This window comes from Poecilia reticulata, chromosome 1 (genome assembly GCF_904066995.2).
Source record: "Poecilia reticulata chromosome 1, P_reticulata-male-v2, whole genome shotgun sequence".
Classification (NCBI taxonomy): domain Eukaryota; kingdom Metazoa; phylum Chordata; class Actinopteri; order Cyprinodontiformes; family Poeciliidae; genus Poecilia; species Poecilia reticulata.
The window spans coordinates 491101-505812 of record NC_088830.1 but is presented as its reverse complement, the minus strand read 5'-3'; the positions used below and the strand labels follow the sequence as shown (position 1 = coordinate 505812).

Genomic DNA, 14712 nt, shown 5'->3' with positions numbered 1-14712 from the left:
AGAAGATGCACTGTCTTTAAAATCTAGTGAGGCTCAAACTCAGGTTCGTTTTCTGTACTGTACTGTCTGCGGCAGTACTGATGCAGCTGAAAAATGCGCTCCAGTTATTAGAGCGCTGACACACCCACGTGTGAATAGTGGCATCATGCTGGTACTTGTCCAACCTGTCCCAACTATGATTCATTCACCTGACAATGCCTGGTAACACTTTGATTACAGATGGTGGAGTTCTACTCACTGACTTCTGGAGAACTATAAAATGCAGTTCCCTCAGTCTCAGTTCCCTTGAGACTTCTAAGTATTTGTTCCTAGAAAAAAGCAAATGTTTCCTTGTAGTGATTATTAAATTAATGCTCAGTGAGAAAGTGTTATTTTCCAAATGTCAATAATACTAACTACACATCATACAGTACCTTTTTTGTGAAAAATCTAATATAAATGTTTATATGTATGTTACATATATATGTGTAACATTAAGATATGTAATAATTGAAACTTGGTCATTTCTACTACCATTTACCATAATTCACAAAACTAATGTTAATTCATATGTGCAAAATTAGAAGTGTGAATTTGTTATGGTGTTTCTGTCCTCTTAACCCTAAGTGGATGGTGGAAAATGGACACCCATGATTCTGCTGGAGGTTTCCTCCTGTTGAGAAAATATTTCTCTCCACTATTGCCCTATGCGTGCTCAGGATGAAAGGCTGAAAAGTCATTACTGTCTGCTTCTTACATCTTTTCTGGACAGTTTTCTTCCATGGGATTAAAACTGGCTGTAGGATCATGAAATAACTTTTTATATAGACTTAGTGCTGTGCAAACTGAATTGAACCGAAGGTTGGGTGGTGAACGTAATGACAGGGGATTAAACTATGAAAAATGAAATAACCCTGTAATTAACATTCCATCGCTTCAGAGTACTTTAAATACGTTGCCTGATACCTTTTTGTCACATTTGTTTGTTTTATTCTGCTATAGACGTGCATGAACAGCAGTGATGGGAGCTACACCCATTACATGCTGTGTTTTCAGAGGGCGACGAGGAAGCTGCTGCAGCTCTGACACAGAAGCAACGCAGCGAAACACGGCAGGCTGCTAGCTCAGAGGCGGCATGGCGGGGCTACAGGGCTTCCAACAAGACAGCCACTGTCACAGGAAAACGTGGATTAATATATTTTTAGGAATACTTCAGATACTTCTACCATACGTTCAACACGGAGGGGCTCAGTTGCAAGGTTTGTTTTAAGCGTTTTCGGGCTGAATCAATAACAACCGTTTCTAGGAGAAGAAAATGAAGTTAGCTACCTGACTGAGTGCGTTACGCTCGAAAATGGTAGAGAAGATTAATTATCCTACTACCAATGTAATCTGTTCGTACTATAAAATCTAGATGGGGTTTTTTAGAGCAATTATGCACCACTTAATGTTTTTTTCATTACCAATAAAGTGTTTTTTTCTAAGTTCGTTAGCTTCTGAGCTAACCTGCTGCTAAACAAGCAGCTAGCAAACAGTCTTTGTCAACTTCCCGAGCAAGACTCGTTTCCTGGCTCGTGATTGCTCGTCATTCACCACAAGTTCAGATATCTTCGTATTAATAATTCAGTTTGTTTATATAGCGCTAGTTTGTAATGGAAACATGCAATTCAAATGGACATATTTACAATTCGTTTTTATTTAATCTCAATCAGAAGCAAGTAATACCAAAAACTGAAGTTCTAGCCTATTTTAGCAGACTAGTAGAGCACACTGCCAATTATTTAAAAAACATAAGTCAGTCACCAACTGACTGCATCGAATTTAAATTCACTGAACCCTGTGTTTTTTTCTGTGAGAAAGGTAAAGTTATTATGCCAAGTTATTTTATAGCAATTTGTGCAAATAATCTTTGGATGGATTTTAGCAACCAAAGTGAGTGACGATATTTGGTCAGTATGTCTTCCTCCAACCTGCAGAGAGATTTCAGGACAGCATGAGGTATCCTATTTGCACATTTTATTGTACATTTTAAACCAGGTTCCAAATGTAAAGGAGATCTTTGGACCAAAAACTGGGAGCTATTCTGGAGAAGAGTCAAACTGACGGATCAGGCTCTTGATTCTACTTTTTAAAAGCCAATAACGAGGCTTAACGAGATTTATGTACATATACATCTATATATACGTACATACAACACACTGCTATGGTAAAAACTGGAAATTCAGTCCAGCTCATAGTACTGGGAGCATCTCTGATGTGCATGTTGCACCAGTCATAGAGTTCCTGCATTGAAAAACCTTATGATTGAAGTAGTAGTAGTAGTCCTTTTCAATTTGCCACTCTTTTCTCACACTCAGTGTTTGTTCTTTTTCCTCTTATTTAACTCTGGATATTTTAGTAAATTATTCTCGTCTTGAAAACAGTTGTGTCTTATTAGAATGTTTTCAAAAATGATTAAATAAGAGAAGACCTAGGTTTACTTCCAATTTGGCTCTATTGTTAAGGACTCTCTGATATCCACATTCTTGAACACTGGAGTACATTTGTGGATTTTTGTTTATCCATTATTGTGATCAAGTATATTAGTAAATTTAGATTGCACACAAAAATACAAATTGTGCTACTTCAATCATAAGGTTTTTCAATGCAGGAACTCTATGACTGGTGCAACATGCACATCAGAGATGCTCCCAGTATTATGAGCCGGACTGAATTTCCAGTTTTTACCATAGCAGTGTGTTGTATTTACGTATATATAGATATATATGTACATAAATCAATATATAGATATCCACACATACACAATGTGTGTGTATATATGCAATTGTAGTGTTAAATTTACATTCTGATAGCAAGGTGGGGGGATGGAAAACTACAATTTCTTTTATTTTGATTCGTTTTTACCTTAGTTTTACAAATCTAAAAAATAAAGAATTACAAGAGTTTAGCCTGCAACATAATATAAGTTGCAGCTCCTAACCTAAATTTGCTGCTTATGTCTGATACTTTATTTGTTTTTCACATAACTTAATGGTCAGATGTTAATTTGATTTCATCTCATTCCCACAAAGCTCTGAGTCAGATGTCCACGAGCGTGGTTGAGGTCTGGCAGCCAGAGGAGACAGACACATTTGTGCCGCTTCAGGTATTTACACTTTCCTTCTTGAGTATGTTTGTATGGAGGAGGAACTATAAGTGTGTAAATTGTACCCCATAATCACCACACTCCAGCTTTCAAATGCTGGTGAATGAGTGCGTGTGGCTGTGAAAGTAGTAACACTTTGCTGAGGATTTAGGACATTTTTAACATGCAAATTCTCTTTTTGCATGTTTCTGTCCTTTTGATTTATGATCTCCTGGTGCTAGTATCAGTCCATAAGATAAAAAAAACAAGAAACTCCTTTCTTTTTTTGGAAATTAGTAAATGTTCTGTTGGTGTCTGGAAAACAACCTTTTTCAAAAAACCTCTAAACTGTTGCATCACAATTCTGTTATCTAGCAACCCCAAGCCATGCCCCGCCCCCCTAAAGTGGAGCATTTCATTACAAGAAGATGTTAAGTTGCTGCTGCAGTGACTGCTGGGAAAGAAAAATGTTTTGCTGTTGGCTGCAAAAAGAGCATGCGTTCATGCATTTTCTCCCAGTCACAGAACAGAGCTGCTTGGCATAATTTTATTTTTGCTTGCAATATCCCTGTAATGTTGCCCAAGACAACTGTAATTTGTACAGATCAGTTTAGTTAGGAATCCTTTGAAAACTACCAACAGAATTTTCCAAAGACTGTGAATGAAGGAAGGCTGTGCTCCTACTCTTCAACACAAATCTGCAGATGATGGCGATGTGATGAGATAAGATAATAATAATACTTTATTGAGTCCCCAAGGGGGAACAAAATAATGTCTTGTTGTTCGGCATGAACATCATTTGTCAGCTAGCACAAACTAACGCTGAACGATGACCTCTGCAAGTAGCGTGTCTCACGTTACTCAAAACTATTGCGCATTTACTGTTGCAGTAAATGTGACAGTTAACTGGGATTGTAACTGAAAGTGATGGTCTATATCAAGAAGGATCAGTGTTTGTGACTGCATGTTAGACTCTTGCACATTATTTATTTAATATAAATGTGCATCGTATCTGCAGTGTTTAATTCTCTGGTGGTTTTGGCATGATGGTTATTCAGGAGGCTCCACGTCTTCTGCTTCTGATTAAAGTCTATAAAATAAATTAAACTAAGAGTGATGTAAGTAATTGCAGGGTTTCTCCCAGAAAACTTGCTAAGCCTGGTGATCAGGGCACCGGGGCGGTCCACTAAGATGTTAAGTCAACAGAAAATGTTAAAATGATCCTGGGTATGTTAGCCAGTGAAATGCTCGCCAATTTGAGCTCTGTTTTTTCACAAATATATCTCAGTAAACTACAATTATTACTGATTGCTTTTAAGGTTAACCAGTTAAACTAGGCCCCCTCTTTCAGAATTGACTAAATCCATGTTGAAATGTTGTTAGTTGTGCTGATGTTTTACCAGCAAGAGGGGGCCCTACATCAAATTCTGCTCAAGGCTTCATACAACCTTGGACCAGCCCTACATCATGAGTTAAATCCGCTGCACTTGCCATCTCTGCTGGACAAACGGGAGATTTAATTTATTTGGCTTTAGTAGCGCTTCCATTTCATGTCTGTTGAGTTTTTAACAACGAACAGAAACTGGTGTGGCTGCCTGGACTTTAAGGGAAAAGTTTTTCAGACCTCCCCGCGACTGGGCGCATTCACTCTGGCTGACAAAGTGGACAAAGCATTAGATATGGTTTGATACTTTGTGTAACCGGAAAAATGATAAAAATTAAAGCTGCAAGCAGCCTCGAACGGCCCTCAAAGCTCAGCGCCACTCTGGCCTCAAGATGACTGTGGAAGCTCCAGCGACGACGCCCGCTCGCCACCATAGACCCTCTCGCACCCACACCTGTCCACCAGGCGGTACATATCGATGTGTTCCCGACGAAGTACAAAAAATCTGGTTCAGATTGGTTGATGTAGTGAGGAGATATAGGTGATGGAATAGCATAGGGGGCGCAGTGGAGTAAATTTACAATTTAATGCTATTGGGTAGAGATATGCCGATCGGCTAAATAATGTAAAGAGCCAAAAAAAAACCTCTCAATATTGCCAAAAAAGTTCAAGTATAAAACTTAACATTCAAAGGCAAATACAGGTTCCATTACAATAAACAATCCAGAGTTACTGAATGAAAACGTCCTGATATCATGGCGGCTAGCTGATTACTGCTAGTTCTGAGTGGCTGTTTCTGACTGAGTGGAGTAATTATGCAGAGCAGGGAGGAGATCAATTATTTTTTTAGAGATTATCTGTCTCATGTTAGGACAGCAAAAGTTTTAATACGTATATAAAATGGTTTTTTTTAGGGTTGATGCTGCAGCTTTAAACAGAGGTTCGGTGTGAGAGTCACTACCAGGTGGAGCAGAAGCGGCGCTCCGTCTGTGAAATATTACTACCTGTAGCGCGTAGCAGCGGTTCAACAGCGAGAGCAGAACCAGTGTCTTACATCGCAGCTCGAATTCTTAAATTATTTTGCGGGTTATTTGTTTAGCTTTCTGACCGTCATGCTAATCCGGGTGAGTGTTTGTAGCTGTGCGCTGCTTTACCTGCTATCTGATCCTTCATATGTTTTTTTTACTGCAGTGAGCCTCGATGTAGCCAAACTCTGTCAAGTATGTCATTGTTTTTATGTCGTATTGGCTTTGTTGTGTTGATGCATGTTGACTTGCTTAAATTTTCTGCCGCAACACGCAAACTTCCCCATTCACTCAGTGCGTTATAGTTCCACATCGCTTAGGATTTGTTGCTGCGAGTTTGCGCAATGTGAAGGAAAGAGGAGACCAGCTGCACAGGCAGGCTGTGAAATGAGATGCAGGCTGCAGGTGATCGGTATCGGCAACGAGACAATGATCGCCAATCACCGATCATGCACTTTTTCACGAAAATCGGCTGATTATGATCGGTGACCGATCGATTGGCACACCTCTACTATTGGGCTCTTTAGACGTTCAGAAAAGTCAATCATAACAAGTTTGGTCCAAATTTGATGATACATATGATTTATACATATGATTATGATTGTTGCATATGATTTAGACACAATCATATGCATACGGTGAGAGATTGAAATTGCTGTTTTATGACGAATTGTCAAAGTTTGACACATGCTTTGATGTACAAAAAATTGTAGGATAACTTTTGACCTTCAGTGCCTCAAGACTATGCTGACTGAGTTTGAATTCAATTTTGTATTTCAAAAGTTGTAGGATGAGTACACTCGGATACAATTTCAATAAAAAAGCCGGGATGGCGGCTTTGATCCAAAATGGCCAACTTTCTGTTGTGTTTGGACCAAAGCATGGCTTGGGGCTGATTTATAAAAACCAAAAAAAAATCTAGTGGGCACTGTGGAGTAATTAGGCCACACCAACAACTATTGGACCGCATTCCTGTCGGGCTTTGACAAGGGTCGATCAAAGTGAATTTGGTGCAAGTTGGCCGAAATATGTGGAAATTAGAGCCAAACATATGGCAACGGCGTTACAGGTCACTTCACCATGCCACCATGCCCACCTGCTTTTACACAATCTGTTGGTGTTGGAAACTCTGTCACACAAACATGTCTTCTGTCTCTGGACACAGTTTTATGTTGATTAGGTCAAAGCGGTCAGATAGAGACCGTTCACAGTAAAACATGACACTTCCTTTTCTCAGGGGGCGTGGCTTAAGTGATGTCATCATTTGACCATTGGGTATTGTAGGGCACCCAATGATGATCATTCACTGAAAGTTCGATGCCACTGAGTTTTTGTGTAGAAGATATAACAGTTTGGTGTTACATAGCGAGAACCCAAACTTTGAGGCCTGACCCTTCAACATGCACGAAAACTCACCGTTTTGATTACTTTGATTCGGACATGCCTTATGAACAAACTGACCAAGTTTGAACTTGATTGATCAAAATCTCTAGGACGAGTTTGATCAAATGCGGAGGCTGTAAACAGCCAATAATCGCATCTGACGACGCACCAAAATCTGTTGCAGATCGGCGGATTTAGTGAGGAGATGTAGCTGATGGAATAACCTAGGGGGAGCAGTATAGTCAAATAACAATTCAATGTTATTGGGCTCTGTAGACGTGAACAAAGGTCATACATATCCAGTTTGGTGCAAATCGGATGATACATGTGTAATTTAGGGACAACCGTATGCATATGGCGAGGAATTGAAATTCGGCCACGGCCACACAGTTCAACCAGCAGCCAGCATCGACAGAGTTCATCATCAGGTATGTCAGTTGGCACAGGATGAAACTAGGGATGCTCCGATCAGGTTTTTTGCTGCCGATTCCGATACCGATCACCCATGAGGCTGATCTTTGCCAATCACCTGGATTTTCTGTTAATGTTTCGCTTTAGGTAAAAATACTACTACGTGATCTGGCAAAATGGAAAAATTATTTGGCAAAAAATTCACCTAATTTAGACATAAATTACAACATATTTGCATGCACAATACAGCAGCTATTCAGTCAAAAGGACAACTGAAAAACCTGCAATCAGTAAAGTAATTAACAGTAGGTCCTCAGTCCCATAAATTATGCATAAGTCAAATAAATCTCACAACACTGCCTATATCAAATAATGTCAAGAAAAAAGAAATATTCATTCAGAGTCAAATGCAGGTTGCATCAGAATAAAGCCTGTGTCCAGTTTGAGTGAAAGGAGGCGCCGCGATCCCGCTGATTTAAAGCAGCAAGGCAAAGCACAGAGGCGCCAGCTGTGTGATTAGTCCGCTCGCTTAAATGCATAAACTATAAACATATCTATTATAAACCTATGTTTTAGGAATAAATCTGCTCTGCTACTGAAATGCTAAGAGCAACGGAGACGCTTGCAGCCTGGCTTTAATAAAACAAACAAAAAAAAACAAAAAACGATTGTTTTTATTATTATTATTATTATTATTATTATTATTATTATTTTCCTAGAAACGTAAACAAGCAACGCTTAGCCTGGCGGCGGGGCTAGTAAAGCATGGCGGGCCGCCAAGCTTATAATACACTGGGAGAAACCCTGGATTAGTCTGCTCTCCTGGCTTTGGGGCCTGTTAAATACATCAACTATAAACCCATCTTCTTCAGGGCAACAGAGACTTTTGAAGTCTGGTTTATAAAAAAAAAATCAAGTAATTTTTTTTCCCTTCTTTTTTTTTTTTCTAAAATCAAAAACAAGCAATGCTTAACCTGGCAGGGGGAGAGCCAAGTAAACCCTGGTGGGAAACAATGATTTCAGTAAGTATAAGTAACAAGCATGCATATGCACATATGTTCATCTAAAAATAATCTATTATTGAGTGTCTGGAAAATTAGATTTAAGTTGCTTATACTTAAATCTACTTTAAGTTTAAGCAGCTTAAACTTAAATTAGAGTGAACCACAGAGCGAAAACCACAGTTTCGCTCTGTGGTTCACTTTGACAAAATGAGTCTCTGGCTGAAGGTGCTAATGTATCCAGCAAGCAGGTCTTGAAGTGGTTGAGACTTGTTTTCCAAGATGACAACAGGATCCTTCTCCTTGACCACATTTACCAATATTTACCACATTAATTCTTTATCAAGCCATCTATTTATTTCTATTTTTCCAATTTTGGGAGTGTCGGTCCTCCCAAAGGAGTATTTAAAAACTGGCTAATTTATTGCAGAAACAATTAATCCGGAGAACGAAGAAGCAGAGGCAAATGAGGGAGAAAGAAGAGATGGAAGCAAGAGAGAAGGGGCACCAATGTGATTATTGATACAAGCCAAAGAGTTGGAGAAATTGGCAACTAATTACCTCAGTGCAAATAGTTTAAGTTACCTGTGATGCCAGTTCTGCATAGTCAGAGGTCACATCACCAATTTAATTATTTAAGTATTTATTTCAACAAAGTAGTTGCTGCAAAGGGAGATGGAGCTGAGAAGGATGAGAGCAGGAAAAGTTTAGATCATGGAACCAAGCCAGAATAGAGAGCTGCAGATGCAGCTCAGCCAACAAATAGTGAAGGAGACAAAAAGGAACTAAAGTACAAATGTGACAAGATCTGTAGTTCATCTCTCAATTGCTGTTACATTTCTTCCTATGTGTTTTTTTGTTTTGCTTACATTTAAAGGGGCAGCATTATGTAAAATCAACTTTTTGAGCTTTAAATGTTATTTCCTAATCAAAAACATACCTGAAGTACTGTGCCCCCCTACACAGCTCCTTCAGAATAGCAGCAGCACTTCCAAACACTCGGTGGAACTGTCTGTTGAACTCATCATACGAGCTGCTTCTGTGTCCAGTGCTCCTGAAAACAGTTGTAAACGGTATAATGAGAAGGATTGTTGTGATGAGTGTCAAAGCTTCTTAAAGAAACAGAGGTTAAATTTCAAGGTGTCACATTTCTTTTTAATTGTTTTTGATATACACTGCATCTTTATAACAACTGAAGGTAACATAGTTAGCTATTTGTGCTAATACAATGGTACTATGCGCCAGGGAAATACATAATTTCCTATAAGGTCCACGTTATTAGGTGGAAGAAGTGAAGCAGAGAAAACCAAATGGGTAAGTAGACAAGAGAGCTGGAGGAAAGAGTCCACAGTTGGGTTCTTAATAGAGGTGCGCCAATTGATCGGCCTCCAATCATAATCGGTCGATTTCTGTTGTGGCCGATCACCATAACCGATCACATTTATCTCACTTTGCAGCCTGTGTGTGCAGCTTATCACCTCTTTCCTTCACACTGAGCAAACACGCAGCAACAAATCCTGTTGTGTGGAACTATAACACTATGAGAGTGAGTGGGGATGTTTGCATGCTGCAGCGGAAAATTACCTTGGGAGTGAAGCACGTCAAAATGCATCAACACAATGAATCTAATATGGCATTTAAAAAACAAACACTTTTTTTGGCTACATCGAGGCTTTTGGAGGACAAAAAGGACATCCGGAGCGGCCAGGTACCGGGTAAAGCAGCGCACAACTACCAACCCTCACCCGGATTAGCATCACAGTCAGAAAGCTAAACAAATAACCCGAAAAATAATTCAAGTTTTCGAGCTGGCGGTGTAAGACGATGGTTCTGCTTTCGCTCTTGGACCGCCTCTATGCGCTACTGATATTTCACAGACGGGGCGCTGCTCAACCTCCACCAGACAGTGAACTCTCAGACCGAATGTCTGCTTAAAGCTGCAGCATGTAACTTAAAAAAAAAAGATTTTAGATATGTATTAAAATGTCTATTTTGTCTAAATTAGGTGAATTTATTGCCAGATAATCTTTCCATTTTGCCAGATAACATAGTATAATTTTTACCTAAATGGAAAAATTGGCAGGCATTCCAGGCGATGGGCAAAGATTGGTGATCAGCAGAGATCGGCCTCATGGATGACGTTTTGCTAGGAGAGGCTTGTGAATGGTGCAGCTATGTATCCCCGTCCTGATTGTTACCAAGGAGATTACTATAAATGATTTGCAGGGCCTTCTTGGTGATACCGCTGCATGCATGCAACTGCCTCTCCATCACGCCAATTTTCCACTGCAGGAGTATCTGCTCCACTTCGCCAGCAGAGCACACTATTTAGAGCACAGATATCGGTGTATCAAAAATGATGAACAAGGGGAAGGTCATGTTTAACAATTTCTAAAACAACAAATGTGACTTTCTGTGACTATTCCACTGTGTCTTGTATACGTTTTTTCCTCTTCATAAATTTTTTTTTGACTGAGTTGTACACCGGAGCAATTTATTGTCCCCACCTCCTAAAGTGTACAAATTCCCCATGTTTCAAAAAGTGAATTTCGGCCTCTGACTCCTAAAGAAACCACAGTGAAGGACCACTCTCTGCAGTTGATTATTTTAATGTGCACTGAATAGTTTATTTAATGTAAGATAACAGTGTTTAAAGTTGGTTTGAAGGCTTTTTTGACGTTTTAGTTATCTGCACATCCAGTTTTTGTCTGTTTCTCGTTAACAAAAACATTTCTCTGATGCTTGCACCATTTTTCTTATCATTTTGCTGTATACATTCCTGATAATTATGTAATTATGGCGCACAGAGAATACACATAGTGGCAGTTTAGTGTTTACAGATAACCTGTCATGAGGCCATCACCTGACGTTTGGTGCTACCTGAGGGCTGAGAACAGCATTTTCTGTAGGACTCTTTTATCAAGAGACAGTGCTGAAAATTGCAAGAAGGAAAAAACATGGTTTAAAAAACATTTGTGTGGTACATTTTTGTAGATTAACAAAAGAATGTATGCTGTGTTTTAAAAAAATGCAGACGATGCAGTTTATATGTTCAGTGTATATGTTCATAAAGTTTCAATATACTCCCTCAGTATGCTGCAATAATGACTATATTCATATCAACTTAAGGAACTGGATATGTTCCGTCACTCAAACAATTAAGACATTGGTGTTTTCTACATCGGTGCTGCTGGTTCTCAGCTGTGTGTGTTCTCTATCACATTAGTTATAAGCAGGACTCAGTAGAAACTGAGTGCAAATGAGGAGGTAACTCACTCATTTCATTTAGGTGTGTTGTACTTGTTGGGGAATGGAGTTTGACAATACTGGTCTAATTTAAAATAAAAACAGTCTTTAGTTTTCTCTTAATTGAGCTTTAATTCCACACATCTTAACAGTTGCTTGTGCAAGTTTCACCTGCCGCCCTGTTCCCAAATAATCTGTTTTTCTGTGCTTTCTTGGAGGGAAAAAAAATCTGCTGCTTTTAAAATTTTTCCTTTTCATATATAAATCATTAACTTATGGTCTATATGAAGTAGAACAGCAATGCTTTGGTCTGAATTACTCATTGTTACACAGACTCGTTTACCCTTGATCGGAGATTTGTTTTAGAGCAACTTATTTTGCTGCTGTCTTTTTAAATGTGAAAGAGACGTTTCACGCCCCATCAGTCTGACTCAAAGCAGGAGAATGAAGACGACAAACCTGCAGAAGGATGTAAGGAATCTTGTGGGTAAATACGCTCTGAACCGAACATTTTGACTTATCTACTTGCAACTTCAGCAGAACTGAACTTGGATGACAAAATCGCTGCAAGGAAAAAAGGGTGGCTTTACAAAATTGATAATCCAGAAGAGAATAAATTTAAATTTTTTGGACTGCAAGACACTCAAGTACACACAACTTTAAGGGCTAAACAAGTGGATTTTGCATGTTAAATCCCTTTTAAATGTACCAGCCTTAAATAAATTTCCGCCTGACAAAAACACACAAAAGTAAATCACTTATAGCCTCACAGCTATTAGATTTAATAAGAAACTTTTGGTACCTCTGTAAAGGTAAGATGTCATAGAATGGTTTTCTGGTGTCAGCACCATTGTAGCTTTGACCCTGCCTGAAATATTAGGGACAAAATACAAAATATTTTGCATTTATTTTAACCTCGCCAAAATTGTCTTTGAAATAAACATTGAAAACACTACCAAAATATTATTTATAGCACAAAAAAGTAGTACAGACTTTTAAATCTAAATGTTGTGTAAAAGTATACCAAATTTGGACTCAATCAGATGAATCGTATTTATTTTAGAATGGTATTGGTGAGAAATTTCTTAGGCGGAAAGGCCATTTTGGCACATTTATCCAAAAATGTCACCAAACTGTGCCAAATGTGTTTTTTACATCAATACTGGGGGTTTGTTAAAATTAAATAGCTTATTACCATCTAATGACACTTTCTACATATAATATAACCATTGGTCATGACATTTACCCCATTTATATGCAAAATGTACCATTGCGCACAGTGTAATATGTATAATAATGATGAACTGAAAGCTCTTTCTTTGACTCCAAATAGAAAACTTTTATTGAAACAAGATAAAACAGTCAAAAATACTTTTTGAATAATTTAAAAGAGCAAATAAACAATTTTGAAAATCCACCACCACCATTACCACCAAAAAAAAAACAAAAAACAAAAACAAGTTCAAAAATAAAAAAAAGACCACAAACTACAAGTTTTTGTGGTAGTCCTCAAAGCAATTCCTGTCTGGCTGAAGACACAGGGCAACGTTGCATTTGGGACAGTATAGTGGTGTTTTTCTCTTATTGCCATTCTGCTTGCACCACACACAAATCCTTCGCTTTTCCTCTGCTGTTCCCCCAAAGTATCTGGGAACTGACCCAGGGCATTTGAATGCACCGGGTTGAGCTGAAAATGATGTGCTTGGTTGAGGACAAGCTGTTTCTCCTTTAGACTCCAGTATGAGCTCCTCCATGAGTTTCTCTCTGAATTGCCGTTGGGAAATGGCATTTTCCTCTCTTTTTTCTGCAAGCATTTTGAAAATAATAAAACTATTCACAACAGAAATGTCAATAAAATGATTAAAAAAAAAAAGTCTTATACCATTTCATTGTCTTGCTTCTCACTGAGTAGTATTGAATCAGGGCATCAGACAGATCAACTCCTCCCATGAATTTATTATAGTCTTTCACAGAGTCATGGACGGGAACATCTTTCACTACGTAGTGCCCTGCCTCTTTGACTCTCCTCTTTACAGTTGCTCCACTGAAAGCTTTGTGGAAGGTGCTGCAGACCGTCACCTCCTTGGTGTCCTTCCACTTGACGAATAGGAGTCCGTCTTTTCTGATCCACCGCATCTCTCCCCTCTGTGCAGATCATGGAAGGTTGTTTACTATTGTTTTGGGAAATCCCACACGATTTTGCCGGATGTTGATGTGCTGTTTGAAGCCAGTTTTTGAAATAGGTAAGGACTACTGTAGAAATTGTCCAGATATAAATGGTAGCCCTTTCCTAAAAGTCCAAACTCCATGAGGTCCATTACTGATGTGGTGCTGAGGCCTTCTTCCCGAACGACGGCAGACTTCCCCTGGTAAATGAAAAAATTCCAAGTGTAGCCAGTCCCGGAATCAGCCAAAACAAACAGCTTATACCCAAACCTGGTAGGCTTGTCTCTCATAAATTGCTTGAAGACAATTCGTGCTTTACTGGCCACCATTCGTTCATCAATGCATATTTCTCGCATTGGTTGAAAATGAGTCTTGCAGGCAACTCTGATGTCGTCATAAAGTGGTTTCAGTTTGAATAGCCGATCATACTGATGTGTTCCCTTTTTTTGTTCATTTTCTTCATCTTTTTTGATGTTGGACAGGTGAAGGGACCAAAGGATGGACTCAAATCTGTCACGGGTCATGCAGCTACGTGGAAATGGAAAATTATATGGCCATTTTGTTCGCCAGTAGTCTGACTTTGAAGGTACTTGTACCAGTCCGCTGAATATAATTATGGCTAAAAATTTGTAAAAATCGTCCACTGTCAAAGGTGACCATTTGAATTTTTTCCAGCTGCAAGTAAACGCTGTGCATTTTCATTTGTGTTTTTGACTATTTCCCGAATGGTGTAGGCACTAAAGAAAAGTTTGAACAGGCTCAGGGGTGACCAACTTTTAGTAGAGTCAATCTGAGGTCCTGGGTCTTTCTTTGGAGTAAATAATGGACATCCGGGCTCCGTATCAAGTTCCTCTCTAGTGTGCCAACAATCCTCGCCTTGTTGTTGGTGCGCTGAGGAGCTGACTTTCTGTTGTTTCCTTGCCTTTTTGTGTTTGGTTGTTGTTCTTTTTGGGGCTGTAGCTCTTCCACGCCCTGAAGACCTCAAAGGAACTG

The 14712-nt window shown here is 39.0% G+C and overlaps 1 protein-coding gene across 4 annotated transcripts in view; it reads left to right on the top strand.

The window, feature by feature from the left end:
- The first annotated feature begins 1029 nt into the window (after positions 1 to 1029).
- tmem131l (transmembrane 131 like) overlaps positions 1030 to 14712 on the top strand; it is an 87672-nt gene continuing 73989 nt past the window's right edge. For 3 of the 4 annotated variants that reach the window (XM_017305886.2, XM_017305888.2, XM_008405779.3), the window contains exons 1-2: positions 1030 to 1238; positions 3051 to 3124. In XM_017305886.2, the coding sequence (XP_017161375.2) occupies positions 1115 to 1238; positions 3051 to 3124 (198 nt within the window). In that variant the 5' untranslated portion in view covers positions 1030 to 1114. Of the gene's footprint in view, positions 1239 to 3050; positions 3125 to 8304; positions 8329 to 14712 lie in introns of those variants that run through there. The other variant, XM_081605015.1, reaches the window with a different exon arrangement.